We start from the raw sequence: 26,320 nt of genomic DNA, 5'->3' as shown, positions 1-26,320 counted from the left end.
CTGTAACTGATCTGCTCCGCGCTTGGTGTGAACAAGGCCTTATACCCCACCTAATACAGGTGGTAGCACTAATGTGTAACTCACGCACTCTGCTCGGCCATACACATAGGGGTCTATTTATAATCAATTTGCAAAGCCATTCACCTAGGTGAATTTGCTAATCCGCAGAGCCATTCACGCACTGCACAGCCATTAGCCCTGTGAATTCATTTTTTTTAAGTTGAATGTAATATTCAGAATATAGCACATTATGGCCACTAGATGGAGAAGAGGAGCATAGAAAAGAAGTATGTATTTTCTATGCTCCTCAGCTCTATGAGGTATTTTCCTAACATTACATTCGACCTGAAAAGAAAACATACTTCAAGCATTCTTTTTGCCTCTATTTGCACAGTGAACGTTCACAGAGATTTGCAGGGTGAATGGATCTGCAAGTTCTTTATAAATAGACCCCATAATGTTTTCCTCGTTATCACTGTTGATGTGTTTTTGGTTTATGGCCGGTCTAACAGGAGCTACCTTCACAGAAACTTATGATGAACTAATCCACTTTAGCATGGAGGAGACATGTTGCAGTTTACTGCTAAAAAGGGCAACTTCCTACAGTTTGTGTTTGACCTTACCATTTTGGTTGTTACACTTTCTCGAAGTCTCAAGCCAGCTACACATGTTACAATCCAATTGTACATTTCTCTCTTTAAGCTGCTACTATGTGATGCTTATTACCCTGTATCTGACAATAATTTCAACAGAATAAAATCTGATGAGTCTCTGGGATCATTACGGGAAAATAAGAATTAGTGTTAGATTTTTTTTTGTCTTGTACAATTGGACTGTTAAAGGTGTTTTGTTATATTATAAACACTGCAGCCAGTGTTGTTTGTGCATATGCATGTTTAGTTCTGTAAATAAAAAGTTGAATGACTTTTTGAAGGAAAATGGTGAAATTGTATTATTTTACATGTGCTCATCTAAAACTCTGAATGATCATTAATGTGTGTAAGAACAACAAAAGGAAAGAAAGTCACCCTCATGTATGAAACTGCTGGGTCTTCCTACCTAGATTTTATGTTTGCTGCAGACACAATTGTGTGAATGAAGTATCTCCTAAAATGTATCATTTAACCAACACGCTTATCTCCTATAGCCCTCTGGTTGCTATAATAAAGGTTCCTGGATTGCTGAGCACAAGTAAAATCTTACAGGGCATTTCAATCAAGCAGAACTAAAGTCAAATGTAAACCCCCACCATTTTGCCCACCCTCTGCTATCTTCTAAAGAAACAAGCTGAAATGTTACTTGCAAAACTGCAGCAATGGCCTGCCTACCTTCCTCTCCAGTCCAGGCACAGAACTGTGATGTATGAGTGACATATGTGTAAAGGCAAGGTCAGTAACTGGCTGCCACAAATTTGTGCCTCCATGGGCATTCATGATCTAGCCCTATGAGAGAGCCCATACGATACTCCAGTATCTGTTTTCTGCCAGGTCTGGCAATCACAGGAAGGTCATAAGTTCTAGAGAGGTCATTTTAGCTAATATTTTTATCTTCTTCCTACTAATCAACACATTTTACTTTAGTGTGTTCTGGAAGGTTCAGAAAGACAAAACAATACTTTATACATCATTCAAAATATAAGCACATCCCAACAAATAAAAAAAATAAGAAAAAATAAATATTTTTGCTGTATTTTACCTGGAGGAACCCGGGAAGGCACAGGATATCCAGGAATAAGTGGAGGTGGAAAGACAGGAGGATAGCCTGGTGGGATCTGTGGACCTATTGCAGGAGGGTAATCTGGAAAGTGCCCGCCAGGAGGAATGACTGGTCCTGGTTCCATTCCAGGGATCTGTCCAGGACGCACCCAAGACATTGTGCACAGTTTACGGTAATCATCTAGAATTAAAAAAAAGAAAAATATTATTAAAAACAAATCGTAAACGCATTACCCTGAATTTGGATATCTACTCTCTACGGTTTTAGTCTAGCTTGGCATTTATGGTTTAACAACTACTGAGATTAGGAGGCTGAATAAATTGTGTGAATATTCATTCCAGTTATCGATTCAAGTGAAAAGCAAATTCCTGCTCATTTTGAATATCCAATCATATGTAGATTAAATAAGTAAACAAGAATTTAAGTAAATATACACACAATTTATTGAGCAAAAAATTATCAGTTCCTTCAATCCTAAACTTTAGTAAATCAGCCCAATTAAATCAGCTACAAAAGGGAGTGCATTGTTTTTAGTGAGTTGGTGGGTGATAAAGCTGATCTCTTTTACAAGTATATTTAAAATAGTTCTTGAAAAGACTAAAGCTGCAATCCAGATCAATATAAAAGTAAACCATTTGATCAGTATTGTATTTATTAACAAATTATTACATTTATTTTTTCCATTTACCTAGCATAAACATTCTTTATATTGGACTCCTATATTTCAATGTAAAGCAGTATTCAGGAGAAGGAGAGGCTGAACTAGGAACCAATTAGGTTACACTTCCCAGCACTGATAATCTAAGCCTGGGAACCTGCTGACAGTAATAACCTTATCATTGTGTTGATGTTCCTTCAAAGTTCTGCAGAACAAGGGAAAGTTGGTGACCACCCATTTAACTAAACTGCACTGAAGTGAGGTCACTGACATGACCATTTTGTCAGAATCACAAGTCATGAATTCAGTCTTGTGTTGTTCGTGCATGTGCAACAGCATAGACCTGCTACCATTTTACGTATTTATGTAATTACCTTCTTATTAGCTTATTAGCAAAAAAATTGTTACAGTGAAATACAGGAAATTACCTTGTGAAGCAGATGATTTTACAATTCCATGGCCGATTTGTACATTAACTATCTCTTTGTGCAATCAAAAACTCAAAAAAGTTAATTTATGTGTAATTATGTGTATTTAGATGTTTGCGTGGACTTCAGCTTCAAAAATATATTATCATTAATGCAGAACTCCGGTGGAAATTATGATTAACCCTTGCAGTGGGGCTACTCCCGCACTGCAAGGGTTAGCTGCTCGTTTTGGTCTAGGGAGGAAAATGAAAAAAAGCTATACTCATCCGTTCCTCCGAGCCGGCCAGCTGTGACAGCACTCCTTCCAGCCTGTCTCCTGCTACACTGCAGCAATAGAATGTCGCTTGGCGTCCTCTATATAGAACATAATGATTTACCAGACCTTAGACTGTTGCAGTGGAGGGAAAGAGAGGCTCCACAGATCAGTTTAAAAGAAACCAGCTGAGAGGATCAAGTGAGTATAACTTTGTTAATTTACTCCCTAGACCAAAACGAGCACTTAACCCCTGCAGTGCTAGCCCCACTGGACGGGTTAAGAATAATGTTCCTCGGAGTTCTTCTTTAACAAACAATGTAAAAAGATGTAGGTATTCAAAATCCATACACGTCACACTGAGACAAGGCTAAAATGTCCAAGGGTATATTGAAATTATTTTTCTATAGATACTACAGCTATGTGTTCCAACTGTAAGTCATGTATATTTGTACACACTGGTATTTGTGCATATAAGTATTAACTCTCATAAATCCTATGCACTCATGTATACCACAGTGTATGCCATTTAAATCACTGAATGATTCCTGAAAAAAAATCCCAGCAGTCTGAAAATTCTAAAATAAATAAAATCTATTTCACCCATCTCCTGTACATCAGAAGTCTTTTTAAAGGTATTTTTATACCAGAGCTTCCAATAATAGATTAAAACTACTGTAATATCTTTATTTTCTTTACTCAGAAATACATACCGCAATATGAATGAGCTTATTTTTAATACTAGTTAGTATGTATTGATATATTAACACTAACCCTGAAAAAATAATAATTTAGAAAATATCAAAAGCTTAATATACAAGCTCTAGGTAAAAAGCGGCACTAGTAAGGGGATCCGTCCATCCAATACTTTATTTGCAAAAAGGCATTTAAGCAGCAAACCAACAAATGCTTATACTGTATGTCTCAACCCCCAAACTGGGCCTTAGTCGTAGATAGAGTGCCGCTTTTTACCTATTGCTTAGTGAAGGCTCTGGCAGAAACTTTACCAGGCACCGAGGTTCCAGCAGCGGGATTGGAGACAAGAGGCAAGAGCTGCTCCATGTTTCTTAATTGCTTAGTATATAGGCTCACCTGTCCCACGGAAGGGGCACACTTCGGGTGCTATATTTGCTGCTGGAGCCCAACACCTTCCAGTATCACAGCAACACTGCATCTTAGGTAGCAGTTGGGGGAGCTGATTGGTGCAGCGGCCATTAGATAGCGATGAATAACAATGGCCAGGACGAATATCTGGTGAAAAGAACAGCACAATGACATCTTGTTAGACTCAGACGTAAGCAGCTTTTATATACGTTATACTATATAGACTTGAGGAAGCTTACCTATGCATCTTGATCCATCTGCCGATGTAAAAAACCCTGTTGGACACTTGCAAAAGTAGCTGCTCACTGTATTAGCACATTCACCAGATTCACAGATCCCGGGGATTGTGGCACATTCATCAATATCTAGAACAAATGAATGATATCATATTTATTTATATAATTGAACTCACAAGCCATTAAGAAGCACACAAATGTAACCCAATACATGAATCAGTGCTCCAAGTGCAAACATGCACACAAACTGTCACATATCCTTTGCAGCTTGTTATTTTTTAATAGACACATAATTATGTCAGCAATTTACTTCATAAATCATTGTGGCACAAACTCTGACTGAACCTTTAACATGAACAGATTGAAACTCACAACAGTAATAACTCCTTTCTCAATACACATCACCCTGGAATATATCACTACAGTAAGCTCCCCATTAATTGACATTCAAGCAACTTTCAAGAACTTTCTCAGGCCCGCGTCTCTGTCCAGTGGGTGGGGTTTCAATACCCAGTCTGCTTTTGGCTACTGAAATTTGAAATAGCCAAGGAAGCTAGCCGGCAGGTGAATGGGGCCGTGAGCAGGGGGTGGGGTGCCAGTTGCTTGACAGTTACTATTAACTCTCAAGCAAACAGAAACCACAGTTATCCGGTACCTACCGATCCCTGTCTGTGCCGGATAACTGGGAGTTTACTGTATTACATTTAGCAGAACAAAAGCATCTTTTTAATAATGGAAACACTCTGAAATTGCAAGGTAAAAATTGTGCATGCAAAACAAAGGTATTTATCAATATGCCATCTTGCAGAGACTGTTTCATTACATCTCCTCAGCTACAATGGGAGTTGATGAAGGTGTTACTACTGTAATGTAATCATTCCCACACAGGAAGTTCTCATTATTTTCCAAGAACCAGGCATGTAACAGGGCAGTTTTATCCCCTCGCTAATCCTCCATCTCATCTACTTTTTTATCAGCTACTTGTTACTTGTTTTCAGGGATGTGCTGGAAGCAGATGCCACCTGAGGCAGCCATCTTTCCCATGGCATGTGTGGGCCGTAGCACACACACACAGACAATCAGCTTAGTGAAGGAGAGCCTGTTAAACGTGCAAGCTCAGCATCATTCCATAAAAGTCTCTGCCCGGCCACTACCCGGTCACATAGGCAGGCACAGTGGCTGGAAGGGCTGTGCTCAGTGACACTGGGCCTGCATTGTTAACAGCTACCACATCACTGAAAGGAATCGGCCACTGCGCCTGCCTGCATGTGTCCGCCATTTCAGTGCTAAATGGATGGCTAAATATCTATATGTGAAAAATTATGTTGCATCAATGGCAGTCTACATTTCTCTTCTGCCTTATGGGTCATAAAAACAACTCTGCTGGTATTAAACATTAATCTTCAGGTATTCACACTCCAGAGCCACTAAGAAAAACATAAATTCATTTAGAGTTCTATTTCCTACAGGATGGTAAATCCCTGGTTAAAAGAAGTGAATATGTAAATGACATCCCAGACTCTCTTAAAAAGGCCTTAGGGAACATTTGTGGTTTAAGAAATCCCAAATATGGCCTAAGTATTCATTCTGAATGTCCCTAACTCACGCCCTCAGTCTGAGAGCTGGTCACAAAGGTTCTGTGTAAAATCCCACTGTTGCACATGATTTAGATGAAAATAAGCAAAATAACATGATTTAACATTCTTTTTTTTATCATCTGGAAGACTTTTAAATCATTGCGGCCGAATTTCTTCTGCTGAAAATATTTATTAAATAAGGCTAGGCTATTTCCTGGCCAGTTCCACAGAGAACAAAATAAATAATAAGGCTCTTTTGAAAAAAATGTTAATAACCTATACTCACAATGATCACATCTTGTAGTTCTTTAAGCAGAGCAATTGTTCCATGGCTAGAGCCAAAATGCACTAGGGTAAAGCATCCTATCCGCAATTACATGAAAAGAAAAATGCAGATTTCTCATAAGGCACTTAGCCACCAGTCACACAGGCCCAGAACCACGGAAAGGCCCTACAGACCAGGGCCTAGGGCAGCAAAGTTTTAGGGGTAACAGGATTTCCTTATGGAAGTCTTTATGGAAAAATATTAAGGGAAAATAGGCTTGAAAAATATAAGTATTTACAATACACAAGGTAGTTAGAAATGTATTGTGAAGGCAGGTTTAATGGTAAGGAAGCTCAGGTAGCATATGAAAGAAAAAAAAACTTGTATATTAATTTTGTTCGAGGTGAACATTTAAGTCAAGGAGGAAACTTTCTTCTTTCTTATTGATACTTAATAGATGCTTTTAAAAAAATTAGTTTAGTGTTTTAACACTGTAAGAACAAAGCTCTAAACTTTGAGCCTTTATTGAATAGTGTTCTTTTAAATCTGAATAAATCCCATACAGAGCATAATGCTCATGAATCTAAGCACAGTTTTATGATGCATTATTTATATGATATATGATTTATTTGAGTATTGTCTTGCAGATCTGTCAGTAGCAGACCAGTTACAGAGTCTGCTACAAACAGATCTAAAAGTAAATACCTTCCTGTGTGGCCAGTTGTTGTAGCAGTAGCTTTAGGACTGAAAGGACCAGAGCTACGAGACAAGGCTACTAAATTTAAACATGTTCACATTGGAGGTGAGGAGATTAAGGGGGGATATGATCTCAATGTACAAAATGTTCAATGGTGGTAGCAACATTAGCGATAAACTGTTTAAAATTAACTCCATTACAAAAACTAGAGGCCACCACCTAAAATTGGTGGAAAAAAAATTCCAGCACAAGGGGCGAAGGGGGTTCTTCACAGTAAGATCAGTTAGGGTCTGGAACTCACTGCCACAGACAGTGATTTCAGCAAAGAATGTGGAATTGTTCAAGAAACTTTTGGACGATTTCTTAAGGGACCATAATATACAGGGGTACAGGTACTCCTAGAATGAGATCCTAATAGGTTGGACTTGATGGACTAATGTCTTTATTCAACCTCAAATACTACTATGTAAGGAAAAAGTGAACCTGTGTGTCATCTAGAGCCTTATTTCTCAACTGGTGGGTCGTGACCCAAAAGTGGGTCGCGACCTCATGTTCAGTGGGTCCCTGAATGCCTTCCACTTTTCTAGGTGAGAGGCTCCTCAGCCTCCCCCTAGTGCAGCACTGTCAGTTCTCGCACCAAGCAGCCATTCAAAATATGCTGCCCGATACAGAGTGTCAGCTTGAGGTGGGGTGGGGTGGCCCAGGGCTATGGCCGCGAGGGAGCTTCATCCATAAGTGCATTGCATACAGCTCCCTTCCGTGCCCTGTAGAGGTTCCTGGACCAGAGTGATGTCACATTCTGGCTCCTGGCACCTCTACAGGGTGTGCAAGAGAGCTGTACAGGTGTATACACATATGGATGGAGCTCCATCAGAGCACAGCAGCCCACTCTGAACCCCAGGCTGAGGATCCACTTCAGTTCTCGTAAGATAGGGAGACTGGTCGGATAAAAAAAAACAAAAAACATTTTGGAGTGCGTATGTGTGTGTGAGAATGTCTGTGAGTGTGTGAGATTGTGTCCGTGGTTGTGTGTGTCTGTCAGTGTTTTTGAGGGCCCATTCACACTAGTACAGTGCATTAATTGCACAGTCCAGTGTAATTAACACACTGTACCACACAATCGGACCAACATCACGTTCTGGTGTGAGAGGTGCATTGCATTGCCATTCATTTGAATGGCACCCCAAACGCATCTCCCACCCACAGTTCTATTGCCTGCATCGGAACGTGCGGTAGCACAATGTCATGCGTTCCATTGGAGTACAACTTGGGCCAGGACTTAATGACCAAGGACAAATGTGGGTCCTGAGGTTACACAGGTTGAGAACCACTGATCTAGCCTGTCTCACTATCCTGTTACTGCTGTTACATGAATGGATCCATACTGGTGCCTGAGAGCTCAGGAGAAGCCTACTAAACAATACAGCATTGAACAACATAAAGGAAGCATAAGACTGATCCCTTCTATCAGTTGGTTTTATTAACATAACAAAATAAAGGAAAATACCACAGGGTGTATTTATAAAGCTCTGCAAAGTAAAAGGTAATAGACAATACTATAAAGAAAGGGGTGTATTTATAAAACTTTTGCAGAGCGAATAGCTCTGCAAACATCTACTTTAGAATAGCAGAGAATTATGGCCACTAAATGGAGCCAAGGATCCTATGCGCTTCGGCTCCATTCAGTGGCCATAATGTGCTGAGAATCTCAAACTCAGATGTTTGCAAAGCTCTTGGCTCTGCGAATGTCTTTTAAATACACCTCAAAGTGTCACTCAATGTACTTTAATGTAAAAAATTTAGATAGAGGTACCACACCAATTCCAGAAAAGTTGGTACACTGTGTAAAATCTACATAAAAATAGAATGCAATGATTTGCAAATCTCAGAAAACCAGATTTTATTCACAAATAATTATTTTTGTTTCAAGATGCCCAAATATTTTCAGTTGGTGAAAGGTTTGGACTGCAGGCAGGCCAGTTAGGCAGCCAAACTTTCTACTATGAAGCCGTGGTGTTGTCAAAGATACAGTATGCGGTTTAGCATTGTCCTGCTGAAATATAAATGGCACTTCCCTTAAAAAATGTAATCTGGATGGGAGCATACACTGCTCTAAAATCTGGATCAGCATTGATGGTGCCTTAACAGATGTGCAAGCTGGCCATTCCATACACACTAATGCACCCCCATACAATCAGAGATACAAGCTTTTGAACTGAGCACTGATAACAAGCCAAAAGGTCTCTCTCCTCTTTAGTCTGGAAAATGCAGTGCCCATTTGCCAAAAAAGATTGTCAAATTTCGATTCTTCTGGCCACAGCACAGTTTTCCACTTTGCAACAGACCATTTTAAATGAGCTTTAGCACAGAGAAGACGGCGGCATTTCTGGATCATGTTCAGATATGGCTTCTTCTTTGCATGTTAGAGCTTTAACTGGCATTTTGGAAAGGCACAGCGAACTGTGTCCACAGACAGTGATTTTTGGAAGTATTCCTGATCCCATGCAGTGATGTCCATCACAGAATCATGACTGTTTTTAATGCAGTGCTGCCTGAGGACCCAATTATCACGGGCATCCAATATTGCGTTTCGACCTTGTCCCTTGCACACAGAGATTTCTTCAGATTCCCTGAATCTTTTGATGATACTCTGTATTGTAGATGATATATTTAAAGTCTTTGCAATTTTACGAGAAACATTATTCTGAAATTGTTCAACAATTTTTAGACACAGCTTTTCATAGATTGGTGAACCTCTGCCCATCGCCCATCTTTACTTTGGAGACTCTGGCTCTCTAAGATGCTCTTGTTATACCCAATCATGTTACTGACCTGTTGCCAATTAACCTAATTAGTTGCAAAATGTTCTTCCAGCTCTTCCTTGTTAGTACCACTTACTTTGCCAGGTTTTTGTTGCCATGTCCCAACTTTATTGAGAAGTGTTGCTGCCATGAATTTCAAAATTACCTTTTTTTTTTTCTTTAAATCGTACATTTTCTCAGTTTAAACATGTGATGTGTTTTTTATTTTCTAATTTAAATAAAATATGGGTTTGAGATTTGCAGGTCATTGCATTCTGTTTTATGTAGATTTTACAAAGTGTCCCAACTTTTTGGGAATTGAGGTTGAAGAATAAAAAATAAATAAATAAAATTAAAATACAAAAATGCTTATTTTACTATAGATCTCTTTTAGGCAAGTACCCATATATTCATCCTCAGATGTACCCATCTAGGGCTGGTTAAATAGCAATGAGTCTTTCCCTGACAAAAAATGTCAGCTTTTTCTTTGTGTATCTAAACTAAACTAAGAACTATCACCTGTGGTCACTTGGAGGCACCAGCAATCACACACTCATTGGCACACTCAGTGGACAACTGTGTGCTGCCAACCCAACATTCTCCCACGCTGCCATATTGTGGTTATGCTGGGCTCACACTGACCTCTGATGTATTTGTGGTTGAACTAGAGACCACTGGAAAAATATTTCTGAGAAGCATGGTTCTGGACAGTTTGGACTGGCAAAAGCTCAGAAATGTTTAAGCCTTGTTGATTATGTGTGGTTGCAAAATTCAAATTAATCTGATGTGCCTCAGAAAATGTGGTTGAAAACCCTGGGAGTACTGCAGTACTTTCTGCAGTCAATAAAATTATACAAGTTAACCCCCAAAGTTACATGAAATCCCATACAATGGCAGCTGAACTGCTTGTACTATATTTTAAATGGCTATTTAACATATAATCTCTTCTCTAGATGCATGTTCTCCTGGGAAGGTCACTTTCCACATTGTAACATATGGTCAGCTAGTGAACCACTACACTCTCTACATAGCAATTTAGGTTACTTGAAACATTTCTTGAAATGAGTTGCTGACTTCTGTACACATTTTATTACAGGCAGGATTTTGTTAAGTCATTGTTACTCTGTTTATACTTTTGTCTGAAGGTTGATCATTTTTTTATCTGTTTATGTAAACATTTAGAGGGTAGCTATATGATGATTTACATCATAATCATTTGCTGTAAAACCTTTGCGGAATAGCACAAGGGATTGTGGGTGAGTTGATCTGTAGCCAATACACAAACCCAAGCTCTTTAAAGCTCCATGGCTATTTTTGCAACGTGTTCCAAAATCTGTTTTCTTAACATCTTTTGGCCACACTAAGTGCCTTTAGGTTGCATGGTGGGATTGGCATAGTGCTTCATAGAAGGCAGAGGTGCCGGATCCTGTTAGAGATCTAACTGTTGCCAGGGCTTAAAGAGCTGGTAGCTCATGAGAAGAGGCTAGCAACAGCTCCATAACTGGCCAGAAAAGACCAGAGAGAGCTCAATAGGAAAAGACATAGAAAAAATAAGAATCTGCATGTAAAATGAGTTTACATCTTATAAAAACAATAGCAGGTACAGTCTTACTCTAATGCTGATTTTAGAATTCAATAGCAGAGTTTTTGACTCTGAAAGTATATAGATATTTGAAATAAGTTCTAAATTGTTAGCAAAATAGGTAATCGCAAACAATCAAAATTATAGGCAGCAAATTTCTTTTAAGTAGACGTAAACCTAAGTAGGTGACATTTAATGTGATACAGCTACATGTAAAATTGTGGTGGTATTTTTGAAACTTTCAGAAGATTGAAAACCACATTTTAAATTAAATTAAATTAGTTAACACTTATATGAGTTTTATTGTTTGGGTTTAGATCTACTTTAAAGTGTGTCTAAAGCCAACAATATATTTTTGGATAAAGGAGAGAAGGCTTAAAACTCCTGCCAGGTTTTGTTCCTGCATCCTGTACAGGAAGTAAAAGGAAATCTCTCCAAAGTGAGGGAAATAACCTCTTAGACACCAGTACAAGTGTCAGTGACAATGGTGTTTAGAACAAATAGAGAGGATTTATCTCCACACTAGGGAAAGACAGCAATAAAAACCTACCAGGGGTTCTAACCGCCTGCCAATTTATCCAATTTTTTAGCTTTGCACAGCCTTTAAACTTGCTTACAGCACTTTAAGGAGAATGTTGCTCTGATTAAAAACCAGGACATGGTCTAAAATGAGGAGTCCTTGATATTGCTTTGTGCAAGCAATTGCCACATTTCCTTACAATGGCAAGTTTTATTTTTGTGTCCCATTATTTTAGGCTGATCCCTGCATTGCTTTTAATTAGCACTGAAAGCTTGCATCGTATTAAGGAATTTTTACCTTGATTCAGACATCAATTATATCTTGCTGAGGAAATAACAATTATAGAAAAAATAATGAAATTAAAGGCATGAAAAAATCCTTCATGAAAAGGGGTGCAGTTTTGCGAATATGTTTATTGCAGTCATTTTATTAGTCTGTGTTAGTAAGGCTTAGCTTAGTTCTTTATCATTTTAATTATTAAGAGCCAATCAGATTTTGCAGTACATGTAGGGAAATAACTGCTCTTCCTCTCATTGATGCTCCTGAGAACATATTATCTGACAGGAAGATAAAAACATTATGCAGACTTCAAAGATGAAGAAACTGTTGAGTTAGTTAGGATTTGTGTTCATGTTAGGTTGATATAAAGGCTAACAGTAACCTGTATGGAGAATACAACAAAGAAAAAGATCACAGCGCTCAAGTGAAAATGTGGGGCATGTGTAAAGATGGTCAGTGTGCAGTGCTGTTCTAAAAACAGGAGCAGGAACCTGTGAACGTAGTGATGGAGGAATGACACCCTCGACCTCTCTAGATGCATGTACTGTGAAGTAAATCATTCTCAAAGATTACAACAAAAACTCTGTGCTGTGTGTTTCCATTAGAGGGCTGGCAGGCTGCCAAGATTTTGCTTCCACAGAATACACCAGTGATTTCATGTAATGTCCCTCAGGTTCGCGGCTCTCGCCCACTGCGTTCCAGGCTGGAACGCATCGGCCGGGGAGACCGCCGCCGGCCTTCTCCCTCATGACGGAAGCTACTGTGCGTTCCACGCTGGAACGCGGAAGCACCTTGCGGCCATGTGACGTCACGGCGGCGGGCTATTTAAACCTGCCGGGAATGCTGTGGGGTGTTCGATTATTGGGATCATTGCCCAAACACCCCAGGAACCTCTCCACTCACCCTGGAACCATGCCGGATCCAACTCTTCCCCCAGCAGCCAGCTTCCCCTGGAGTCCTCTTCATTTGAGCTACTGCTTCTTCACCCCAAACCGCAAGTATCTGCTTATGGACTGTTGTTCACTTGTGTTGGATCCTATACGCTGCCACCTAGTGGAGCCCTCTCAGTAACAACTCTTATTACTTCAATACAAATATGCTTATGATGTTTAAGTGAATTGCCTCTGCTGTTTGACATAGAGACTGCCTTATCCACTTATATTACAACTCCCAGATGTGATTGGCTAATCAAGAATATGACTTAATATTTCGTGTGCAACATCGCCTTCTGTTATTGATTATCATTTAGCGGTCCATGATGTCTAAATCCCAAACTCTCCATTTGTGATTGAGAGAGCCGCCTGGGATTAAAGCCTGACAACCGCCTAAACCAATAGTTAGAACCGCAGCTGAGATCCACCGTACCTCTTCCATGAACGGGTGCATGACATTGGAACATACTGTAATGTATGTACAGTACAGCAGCCAATCACTGGGCTTCTCTCATCCAATGGTGCATGCTGGGATAGGGGTACATACAGTATACTGGAGGGATTTGCCATGTGCTCAGACCAGCCATGGATTACTGTTGGGTCCTGCTCAGCCTGGGGGTGGGCATGGGCTGGTGTGAGGGAGAAGGTTTCCCTGAGGCCTCTAACATGGAGGAGGCCTGTGAGACTGAAAGAGGAAGAGAACCGGGACCAGTGCAGGCTCTTGAAGTACCCTGGAACTAAGTGGACTTCAGAGCATGGTTGGTGTATTTCCTGATTGAGGATCTGCATCCATCCTGTCTGTCAGTTACATCAGTGGCTATCTGCTGTCTCCCAGGTGGATCTACACTGATACTTCTACAAAGTCTGGTGAGTCTGGAGCTTCTGTTGGTTACCTCGTGACACCTAGAACCCCTATACCCTCTCTCCCCAGTGAAGATGCTCAATAAAGAAGAAGAAGAAGAAGAAGTGCGGTTATTGCTAATGGGTGTGCAGCTGAAGATCGTCCCCTAGACAGACTGGAAGTGAACCAGGCAACCAGCGGCTCCTACGGTGTAGTGCTACACCACCTTAGCTCAGTAGAGATTTTACAAGTTGCTGATTAATTTTAAGTTCACTTAGTGGATATGCTTCCTGTATGATGTGTGTAAAGAAATTTCACTAGCCGCAACAGGCACAATCAGTGGGGAAACCACCTTCAAGCTGTCAGCATTCTGTTAAGTGTAAGCAAATAGCTAAATACCCAGTTTTAATACATGTGTGTGAAATTTAAAGCATCTGTTATTAAATGTCACCAGTTTTCTAATTTAGATACCCCACCGGAAACTATAGCTAGTCAAAATCAGTATAGCTAGGTCATAGCTGTGATTGGATAGTAAAGGAGCAGCAGCCCTCTGATTGGATAGTATCTGTGCTCTTTCCTCTTAGAGCCAAGCTCCATTTGTTTGATTTACAGCACTTTGTAATACAGTAAAGTTTGAAAAGCTAAAAGTGCTGCAATATATTCAATTTGTGTTCATATATACACTTTAACCACTTGCTGACCAGATGTTTATACCCCCTTCCCATCCAGGCCATTTTTCAGTATTCAGCGCTGCGGTACTTTGACTGACATTTTTTCCGTCATGCAACACTGTACTGAACTGAATTGTATACCATTTTTTAGGGACACATAGAGCTTTCTTTTGGTGGTATTTAATCATCACTGTGGTTTTTATTTTTTAATATATTAAGGAAAAATCACCGGAAAAAAAACTGTTTCCCCCTAAATTAAATGATAAATCAAATGTGAGTCCGCCGACCGTCCGGACGGCAAGAGGTTAAGTAATGTAGGAATATATCCTTAAAGAAGATCTCCGGGCATAACTTTTATTAACTTTTGGTAACTGCTCATTTTGGTCTAAGGAAGAAAAAAAAAAGTTATACTCACCCGATCCTTGAAGCCGGCTTGCATGGACCGGTCCTTCTAGCCTCGCCTCCCTTCTGCCGCAGCGGTCTAAGATCATCATGTTCTATAAACAGTGTATAGGACGTGAGGACACCGAGGGACACACCATCGCTGCAGCGGAGTCAGGCAGGAGGGAGTGATGTCACAGCCAGCCGGTATGGAGGATCAGCTGAGTTTAACTTGTCTTCTTCCCTAAACCAAAACTAGAAGTTAACCCTTGCAGTGCGGGGGGTAAGAGGGGGGGGGGGTTCTGTTTTAAGCGGCAGCTTTTTTTTTCTGGAATGAGCTACTCACCTATATTAATGGAGGTTACCTCTCCTGTTGCAAACAGTGCAGGGATGTGGAATTAGCAATTCTGCATGATTTGATTCTGTCCATAACATATGGCAAATCCACAAAGAATCGGATACAGCAGAGGTATGGTAAGGATCCAGGCTTAGCAATCAGAGATGAGGGAGTGGTGGCTTTCAGTGCTATCTCAGGGTTTTCTTAATGTAACCATTTTATTGTTTCCCCATTTTTATATAAACTATGGCGAAAACTCCTGAAACAAATATCCTAGCTGCTGATTTTAATGCACATATCTGGAGGATTGTCTGTAAGGACATGTTAAGCCTTAGCCTAAGCTAGACCTTTTAGGTAATGGAGCGAATTCGGTTAAGGGACTCTTCTATCAAGCATTTTAGTAAATGCTCCCAGACACATCCTAGATAGTTGATAATACAGGCAGATGAGACCATATAATATCGTGATGCCAAAGCACCTGCTTCTTTATTCAACCAAAACCCTGGTGAAATTAACTCCCTTAATCCCAAACCGCATCCTATTTCCTTTTATATTTTAATCCAATTTACAATTTCTGGTTCCACATGTGCAAATAACCTAAATTCAGGGAATGAAATATGAAAGGACAGTTATGAATCCTTTTAACATGTTTATTCTTCTTAAAATTAAGATTTATTCAACTGAGACTTCAACTGTTTTTATTCAGGGTTGAATTGAGTTCAGTTCAACTCTACTGTATATTGTGAGAGTTAACAGTAAGTGCCTACTCCTGTAGAAATGAAATGCTACTGCACATTTTAAATTACCCCCTCTCTTCTTGTTTCTTAGGAAGGGTGTTGGGGCCAGTCGCTCAGCCTTTGCTCACTTTGGCCTTTTAAGGATCTGTTTCCTTCAACTTCCTGTATACCTGGATAGCTTTAGAACATCTAAAGTCAATAGACACAGGAGGTGTTATGCAAAACATCTGGATGGTAGAAACCCAGAGATGGCGCCTAGGCTACAGATAACAAAGGGCTCTCTTCTATCAGGTTTACGTTTCTTTACATACTTTAATTTACTGAACAAGACTACAGCATGGCAGGTGTGCCACTTTTGCATTGTTTGATGGTGCAGTTTTGAAAGATTCCATTTCTATAAAGAATAAAAAGTAGGTCAACGCACCAAAATGCACCATGAAGGACTATATTTTCGCCTTTTGCACTGCAACAAATGGCAAAAGATCTTATTACAAAATAATGATTCTTCATGTCCATATAGTCTGCCTGCACAGCAAAACACATGATCGTCTCTATAATGAGAACGAGCACCTTTATTTCAATGTTCCACCTTTACTTAATTGGCTAAAATTGATTAATGATAACATTTGATTTGTTAATGGAGACCTCTTCTTTTGGCTCTGTCTTGTGAAATATGCCTAAAACACAAAGTTATTACATTAAAACTAAAATGATTTTGTCCAGATGAGTTTGGAAAGCTCTTACCTTCACATTTTTGTGTTATTTCATTAAATTTGTGTCCAGCTGGGCATTTGCACTCAAAAGATCCAACTGTATTAATGCAATTTCCTCCTTGACACATCCCAGGGATTGCTTGGCATTCATCCACATCTGCCCCAAGGAAACAGAACAACAAAAGCATGAAACGCTGAAAACATCTCTCAGTATGATCATTTGCAGCTAATTATTCTTAAGAAACAAGTCGCCAGTCCATTAAAATGAACATAATGTAAGACCAGTTTATACAAAAATAACTTTCACACCAGAGATTTAACAACATATTTTAATAAAAGATTTAAAACAAAGCAGTCACAAAAGGTAGATGCAGGCAACATTGGTGAATTGCAGCAGACAATACTAGCTTTCTAGCTATCTCTGGCTTTAATCATTTCTGAGTCTCTGAGCTATACACTGTATATCAGTGGAGGAACTACCGGGGCCTGAGCCTACAAGGGGGGCCCAGTATCTATTCAAACACAGCCCCGGGGCAGAGATGCGGGGGGGTGGTCGTTGCTGCCAAGTAACTAGTATTTTTAGAAAGAGAGATCAGCAATGACAGTCTATCACTGCTTATTGATCTCTCATGAAGGTAAACTCATAATTTAAAGGAACGTCATTTCAAAGCTCTCTATAATAGGGATAAGCACATGGCTTAGGTTCACCCTATAATAACTGCTACAGCTCACCCTGAAAAAAAGAGACACAAGCGAAAATTTGGTAATCTTAGGTTGAATTCTTTCCCCATTTAGTTTGCTGATACATTTATTGTTTAATACTCAACAGTTTAGTATATGGCTGCCTCTGTTAACTTTCTGCTGCTTCCTGCCAGACATCCAGACAATAAAAGAATTTATACAGCTGGAAGTATTAGAGCAAAAGCCAAAAACTGTGTCAGAGCTCTCTATCAGGAGGCATGCTCAGAAAGAAGTGCGGAACATCTGGGCAAAGGCAATGATTTCAATCAGCTGCTCGCTCCAGCAGAATTAAGTATGAATTGCAGACATAGATGTTTAAGTAACATTTTCACACTTTGTGTCAGTTTAAAGCAATCTATCAGCTGCCGAATGAAAAGGCAGTGTACTTTATACGCTGCATGAGGTAGTTGCTTTGTTTTAAATATAATAACTGTCAAATATGTTCATATATCTTATTTTTTGAAACACGGAGGGACTTTTGTCAGTTTGAAATTCATTAAGGCTTTGGCTTGTCTTGACCTCACTTGCTAATGTCCCATAACCCCCCCCAGCCCTCCCCTCCTTTTCTACATCATTCTCTTATACGGTCGTGAGGTAATTCATCTGACAATGATTTTCCATTCTCTGTGTAAATGCTATGGTATGAAACAAGCCAGCCTGTCCAAACTGCTGTAACTCTATCAACATCAATCCTTTAGCAGTTGCAGAAGCTCCATGTATACTGCATACCTTGACACGCTCCTGTTCGAATGTTTGGAATAAATCCACGACGACAGGGATGTGGCTGGGCTGGGCACATCTCGCAAGGGTGGCCCCATGCTCTTCCAACTGTAGCACAGCACAGTGTCTTTGTGCAAACTATTCCACTCAGCTGTCCCTGACACATCTGGTTGCTGACAAGTGAGAAACAAGGTCCGGTCCTGTAATCTGCAAACAAAAGAATAAAGCTGCATAAGAAATTGCCTCCAGCAAATTAATTTGTTAGGAATGTATTATTATCTTTTATATAGCACCAACATGCTGCACAGGGCTTCACAATGCTAAACAAGTTACATCAGGCTTTGCTTCATTGTAGATTACAATTTATTGTTCGGACCACAGTCAAGAAGGGTAACCAGCACACGAGAGCCAGTCCACCAATGTTCCTATTGATTGTGACTGGAAACATGGGTATTAGCATAATTAGAACACAAACATATAAACTCCATGCAGACATGGCCCTTGCCGGAGTTACTTACAGAACATTAGGGTAGCCGTAATATCCGTTGTGCCCCAATCTACCTTGTGTGTAACTTGGCAAGTAAGAAATATGTTGCTTACAAACTGGCTTCAATACTTCCTTGGTCATTGACACAGAACACATATGCAGATCAGAAAACTCAAACGTCTGCATCTGCATTCTTCTGGGTCAGTGAAGTATAAGTAAAAGGCTCGGTATAACAGCCAAACAGCTAGCATTTTCAGAAGGATCGGTCAGCAATAGCAGGAGCTATAATTCTCCCTGTACATGTCTATATTATATGAACCTATTTAATTAAATGATATTACATTTAAATAATAAATATACTTTTTGATTGATCCTGTTTGGAAAGAAGTAAACTAAATGTAAGGAAGTAGTAATGCCTTTCCATTCCTTGATAAGAAGTAATCTGCATTATTAGACACATGTTGGCCTCTTAACCTTTGTTTTTCTAAACATGTATTCAGATATGTATCTTTCTAAATCCAGGCAAACAGATGGAATGCTTCTTGTGAGTATGTCATGAAGTAGTATGAGAACCAGTTACATAGGGCCTTTTGCATAGTGCTCACATTTCCAGAAGTAAGGAGGAGAGGTCAGTGAGACAGTAAAAGGTCAGTAAAAGGAGGAGAGGTCAATGAGATTGGCTTCGTAGCAAACACAGTCCTCCACTACACTCCATGCCACTAGTGAGATTCACATGTCAATTCCCAATATCCATGCCACTACTCAAGTTCGTCACGGCATACTCACAAATAATTCTACTGTCCTCACTCTACATAAACCAATCCTATCCTAATTCACAAATTAAGAAGTTTTGTTCAAGCCCTGGTAGGCATAGTAGCCTTAATGGAAAGGTGGCTGACTGGCTGCTATAGGTGAAGCCAAATTGTCATCACACAATTTTCGCAGATCAGGATGCAAACTGGTTTCGTTACAGCAACCCCAAATTTTCTTCTGGTGAATGGTCTAGTTCATATTAACCATATAATAAATGTAAATATGGGGCTAACGGCTGTCAAATATGACATATAAATGGCTGTAATAAAAATTATGCTCAAAGCTTTTCATCTTCAGATAGTTTTCAGAAGTCATTTTTTCTGCTCTCCAGATGGTATGACACAGCAATAGATACATTATTGGCCAGACCAAGCATTCCATTTCTAGAACATGACACACATTTAACACATGATTACTTCCCTGGACACCTGCATCAGAAATGAACATCACACTAGAAAAGATTTACAGAAGATCTTTGGAAAGAGATCAGATATCTCAAAATGGAGCCAGGAGAAAATGTACTTTAACACAAATAAATCCATGTTTTGTTTTGGAGACAATAGTGACCCTAACCCCATTTTAGGTTTTATTGCTGTCCAAGTTGCTGCTTAGGAATATTTCCCCTGATTTTCTGCCTCCATTAAGAACCTACAAGAGAGCCAATCATACTCTCATCAGCCTCTTGTGGATACTCCAAAGTAACAGATGGAGATTGCATACCAGCAATAGAGCAAGTGCATAGAGCAAGTAGGAAGTAGCAGCTCACAGCAATACCCTGGTTGTCACAGAAAATGAAGGGAAAACACCTGATGGACACAGAAAGCAATTATAAAACCTGACAGATTGTCTAACCCTTCCCCACTTTGTCCTTACTTTAAAAAGAAGACTGAAGTTCCACATTAAGGGGGTTATTCACTAGTGAGCCGAAGGATACAATCCGTAGCTTCAGCTGATCCTTCGGCTCTCTTCGGGCGCCGTAGCCCTTCGGTTCAGTCAACCGAAGGGCTGCTGTACGGGCTATTCGAAAGAGGCCAAAAGAGGCCAGACGGCTCAGCCGAAGTGCCTGCCGAAGCGACTGAGCTGAAGTGATAGCCGAAATGGGGCGAATGGCCTGCCGAAGGCCGGCCGTTCGCCCTGCAAATGGCAGCTAATCTCACGGTTGGCTCTGGCCAGTTGTAATGACAGATCAGCGTCCCCAAATGAACTGGGGACACTGATTTGTCATTAAACAATAACAACTGGGCAGAGCCGGCCGTGTCCACCCAGTTGTTATTCATTGACCGGGGACCTGCTAGAAGACTCTAGCAGGTGCCAGCCAATAGGAAACAGTTGGGTGGAGCTAACTGTCACTGCTAGCTCTGCCCAATTGTTGTTGTTTTTTCTTTAAAATATCTTTATTTTATTTTTTTAGTTTGACTGTTTGTTTACATTTTTTACCAATCTTTTCTCCTTTCTTTTCACTTATTTTCTTTCCTGCTCTGTACCACGGAGGTAGCGAACAGAATAGCTTAGCAACATTCAGCTATTCACTCACTGCCGTTCGGCCCCTATGAGAATAGGGGCGAACGGCAGCGAGTGAGATCCTGGAGCTTCAGCTCAGCCGATCTAGATGTTGGATCGGCTGAGTCGAAGTCCCTCAGGACTTCGGCGCAGTCGAAAATGCAGAGCATGATCGGCTGACCGAAGGCAGCCGCTGCACGGCTGAAATCAGCCATACTGAGCCAGAGTGAATAGCCAAACCTCGTTCGGCTCTGTTGAGTGCGGCTCGGTTATTCAGTCGGCTGCCTTCGGCAGTTTTGTGAATAACCCTGTAAGTCTCAGAAGACATAATTTGGCATTTAACATCTACAACAAATAAAGAGATAAAATACTACAAACATGTCTACAGTTCAGTATGAACTTCAGGGTATACAGTATGACTTATATGATATTACCTTCTATGTCAACTCAATGCTGATTATTTAAATGCATATGTACATTCTTCATAAGTGGAATACTGAGATCTCACTTTTTTCTGTTTTTATCCATGCTACTATAACAGCATGTTTACAAGCCATTTGCTTGTCTTTAAAATAATTTACAAAAAAGTTTATTCAGAGGATTAGCTGTAATATCCAGAGGATTTTCCAAAAGTTTGCTGCTGAGGTATCCAACTGCAAGTTGTTTCTAATGTGTATTGAAAAGCTTCCTGCTCTAATTGCTGAGTGCACAGCACAAACAATCAGCATTTGTGTATGACATCCGTTGTAACGAACAACTACTGTATATCATGGCAATACCAAACAGAATCAATGGATAAAACAACACTGTTTCCATGGCATTGCTAACATCTGGACAACTGTATGTGTCATTGTTGGATGGTGGAAATTTGGCAGGAAAGAGAGAAAAACAATCATTGACACTGGCAAAAAGGCTTTGGCATTTAATCTCTACGCTCAATGACACTTAACCACTCTGCCAGTTTAACCTGTAAATGGTGTTTGTACAGAAAATATACCAACTCTTTCAGAGCTCCGGAAAGGGCCCCGAAGAACAAGGCATTGCATATCAGAGTTACTTTACGATACGTCTGCTTTATACATATTAGGCATAATATTCATGGTATGATGGAAGTACAAGAACAAGACTGTGGTGAATCTGATTCATTTTGTGGATTAATGCACACATTTCTGTCACTATCAAGAAAAATTGTATTACATTAAAGTGTGCATAACCAATTAGAGACAAAAAGGAGCTTGTGGGGCATGCTGTGAAACTTCTGTATACATCAGTTTCTTAGAACCAGAGTGAGTGAATGTCTACTGAACTGTTGATTCTTTCAGAAATATAGCAGGATCTTTACAGCTAAAACAAACAACACGCACAATGTTCCTTATATGTCCTGAGCTCAATTCACACAGCTTAAGCAAAAGGATATGGACCTTTTTTTCTTTTTAGCCACATGACTATAATTTTTAAATCTCATTGGACTCAACTAATTATAACTGCCACCTTTCTGAAAATAAATATATTTAGGGCCTGTGTTGATGGGTTTTGCTCACTTCAAGCAGGTATAGCATTTCTATACAAGTCTATGGGTATGCAAAACACGCTTGTAGCAGGTCAAATGCAGGTCAGAAGGAAGTGAGCTACAGATTAAATACACCCATCAATGAATTTTTAATGATCTCAGAAGTATCTCAAACTGATGCATTCAACACAAACCTGAAGCCCATTGACACAGACCGTTATCCTGGTGTGTTAGCTTTGTGAATTGAGCCTTCTGTCTGTTCAGGCATAAGGATACAGGATAGGTGCCACTTTAAAGGAAATCTGTACAGAAAGAATTATGGAACCTTCCAATGATTACCTAATTTAGAAAATACTAGTTGCCTTACTTACTGAGTCACTGACCTGGTACCACCATACAGATTAGGAAAGTCAGAGTGAAGTCAGAACTACTGATTTGCACACTTTTTTGGTTACAAACTCAGAAAGAACTGAAGCCACTATCTGACAGCCAAGTGTAGCAGTGCGTCCCAGAGGAAGCCTGTGAAAGTCCTGTCCGGAGTTTATAGGTCTCCCAGGTTCCTCTCCTATACATTTCGGGATTGCTGATCTGGGCTCTAGTGCAGGGTTTACTCCTCTCTCCTCTGGCGATTTAATCTAACCTGGAACCTGTAGTCAGAGCTCTCGGCCTGGCGATCAGACAAGTTATGTCTGAGAGAGAAAAAAGGGATTAGTGTTCCTACCTGGAGATCCGACTAATTATACGCCCTAATTCAGGTTTGCATATTGGCTTATTTAGACCGATCCGTGACCAAACAATCATGTGCAAAGAAAAAGAAGGGGGTTGACTCGTTAAAAGGTAACAAGTCAGTAGCGTTCAACTGAGGGATCCGGACAAGTAGCTAATATGCAAAAAATTAATTTATTAGAAAAATTCATAGAAACAACATACAATAAAGATAACACCTTCAAACCAACTTTCACCATTAAAAAAAACTCTTAGGTTACAGACATACATAAATAGTTGCGGATCGATCCTCGTAAACAATTTACCCTAAAGACCCTCTGATACAAAGAGAAAGTGTTAAGTGCTTCTGCCTGTTATCTTCCAACTGGGCTCCCTGTATAACAACCCTGTATTGTGCACTGTTTACCAGTGAGGAAATCTCGTTCTCAGTTTACAGGGTGTGCTTTTCTTTAGTTTGATCACAGATTCTTTTCCTTAAAGATCCTTTTTACACTTGAAAATTCCTTTGTATTCGATATTAGTGTCACCGGCACACTGGCCGCATGAATCGTTGATTCCTTCTGTTCATAGATAATGAACTGTGATCACTTAAGATTAATCAAACATGTGACTGTTCCTTTGTCTAAGGAGAACAGGAGAGATAGATGGTCGTTTAGGGACGAACTGTCACTGTATTGGACTACAATTCCCTTGAACACCAAATCACTTTCCTTTATCTTCAAAGTGATGTGAGGATTATCTTGCAAGACAGTGTCCTAAACGGACATATGTAACAGGAGATCAGGCAAGGAGCTATCCAAGGTTCTAAGGTGGCTCAGCAGGAAGAACCACCGCCAGCAACAGCAGAGGCCCTTGGTTCAGATCCGGTTCCTGACACTTAGTCTAAAAGGTGAAGTTGTATGTGAACAATCTCTTCTCTGTTAGAAAATAAAGACCACTGGCATATTCTTCAATCAGTTATGCTTAGAATGTAGGTGCTAAAATTAAGCAGCCGGATAACAAGCATTGTTTGCAACATTTCGGACCCCCCTAGGTGCTAATAGACATAAGAGGCATCCCCTTATCTTGTAAAATTGTCCTGTGCATGTGCCTGAACTTTTCACTCTTCTATGTAGAAGAAAGAACAAAGCACTGACTTGCTGTCATAATAGGTCCCAATTTTCTGATGACCTATTTGAAGAAAGGAAGATATCTCCTCGAAAATTACACATGTCTGTTTATAAACACTCTATGGTTCAGACCAACAGTGACCAACTCCTTTTATCTCATGACAGGACAGAGAGGCCAGCTATCATACTGACTGGCTAATTATGAGGCACAGGGATTGTGTTTGGGGGGGGACACTGACTTCAGAGTGGAAGTTGGTATATGAATATTACAGTACCCTTAGTTTGGAGACTCCTACAGTGCTCTGGAAAAATTTAAAAGTCTTTTCCTTGCAGTATGGCAAACCAAAGGTGTTCTGTACAACACTCCCCCAAAAAATCATCTTGATTGATTGGCTCACTGCTTATACCGGACATGTGCTCCAATCTGGAAGTCAAGGGCATCTCTCCTTTTCTAGACCTTACAGCTAAAGTGATGCAGTTAAGGCTCATTTTTATATTATAAAATTCAGATTTCTCAAGTGGTGATAAATGTAGACAGATCCATCCCTTTCAGCAAGTTAGCTTGAGAAGGGACAATCTAAATCAAAGAATAAATTATTTAGACAAGTGAAAGATAAGACAGAATGGTAAGAAAGTTTGGGGAACCCATTGCAATGTATATTGTTCATTTTTTTTGCAACAAAATTGGTTTGTTTTGTTTTTTGCAACAAAAGGTCACGTTAAATAGCTTATACTGAATTTATAACTCAGCCACGTGCCTAAATCTAAAACATATTTCCACTTTTTTGGCAAAAACATACTATGAACTAAACCTAGGATATAAATACATCATTTAAACATATGTATTTACATTATCTGCAGTGTTTCTGTTTAACTATGTGTCAAATTTCCTGCTACTTCACAAACTGATTTCAAAAAAAGGTTTATCACTTGCTCAGTGGGCTTGTTCACTTTAGACACACTGCCGTGCATTTTGCTTCATTTCCTAGAGAGCAAAATTATTGGACAAAAGAAAATCTGTAGGGGGCATTTATTAATGTAACTGTTCCCTTAAATCTACAGTTTGCATGTGCATTTGTTTGTGCAAATGTGTTAGAATTTATCTTTGGATCTGTTTTGTGACCAAAGAGATTTAGTTTTGTATTTTTGTAGCCAAATAGCAATTTTACACCTATTGTGTTGCTGTTGTGCCGCAACTGCAAGCGTTTATTTAGGTATGAAAGTCAAATTTAGAACTGTCACACAAATTAGTGCTAAGGATCACTTTTAAATTAGTTGCAGATATGTTCGTTTTCATGGCAGCTAATGTATTATTCTTCTTAGAAAATAGAAGAAGAAACACATTAACAACCGCCAACAAAATGGCAATCTATATATTTGTCCTTCATTGGCTTGCCCATGCCAATTTGTTCCATTACAATTGATAGAGCCCTGCATCCACATTTGGGCTACTGAACTGCTATGAAATTAGTTGAAATAGGAATGCAACATTGTGTATCACATCTATAAAGCAATACACATGCAATAAATGTAGCCAGCGACTATCTCTGTAATCCCAGTCATCCTACAGGAGCATCACATATTTGGGTTATGTACTACCGACTAGCTTCCATAGCTTTAACAAAAACAAGTCTCAGCATGCTCTCCTAGTCAGCAGTTATAAACGAAACCTGCCAATAAGTCTTTCAAGCCAGTGGCCTAAGCATGCCTGGCCAGCTAGAGGATGCTGGGAACCATAGTTTAACAAGGGTTGGAATACAGCAGAAATAAATAACACAGTCAAAACAACTGAAGAAAGGTTGTAAACACAATGTGATGTATTGTTTGAGACTTTAAGTCTTTGTTAAATCAACTCCACATGCATGGACGTGGAATAATGTGAGGAAAGATTTTAGACATTTCTTACAGGACGTTGTTGAAATCTTGTCAGCAAGTTGAATGATGCTGTTTTTTAATCATTTGTTTTAAGCTTGAAAAAATTAAAAT

The 26,320-nt window shown here is 39.7% G+C and overlaps 1 protein-coding gene across 2 annotated transcripts in view; it reads right to left on the bottom strand.

Annotated features, from left to right (window-relative positions):
- Positions 1-26,320, bottom strand: part of FBN1 (fibrillin 1) — a 210,099-nt gene that overhangs the window by 111,816 nt on the left and 71,963 nt on the right. For both annotated transcript variants that reach the window (XM_018562908.1, XM_018562909.1), the window contains exons 6-10: positions 18,199-18,396; positions 16,760-16,885; positions 4,399-4,524; positions 4,148-4,306; positions 1,696-1,896 (exon numbers count right to left, since the gene is read on the bottom strand). In XM_018562908.1, the coding sequence (XP_018418410.1) occupies positions 1,696-1,896; positions 4,148-4,306; positions 4,399-4,524; positions 16,760-16,885; positions 18,199-18,396 (810 nt within the window). The remainder of the gene's footprint in view (positions 1-1,695; positions 1,897-4,147; positions 4,307-4,398; positions 4,525-16,759; positions 16,886-18,198; positions 18,397-26,320) is intronic.

The sequence above is a fragment of the Nanorana parkeri genome, unplaced genomic scaffold (assembly GCF_000935625.1).
Source record: "Nanorana parkeri isolate BGI_ZX_2015 unplaced genomic scaffold, ASM93562v1 scaffold611, whole genome shotgun sequence".
Classification (NCBI taxonomy): domain Eukaryota; kingdom Metazoa; phylum Chordata; class Amphibia; order Anura; family Dicroglossidae; genus Nanorana; species Nanorana parkeri.
This window is presented reverse-complemented; position numbering and strand designations above follow the sequence as displayed.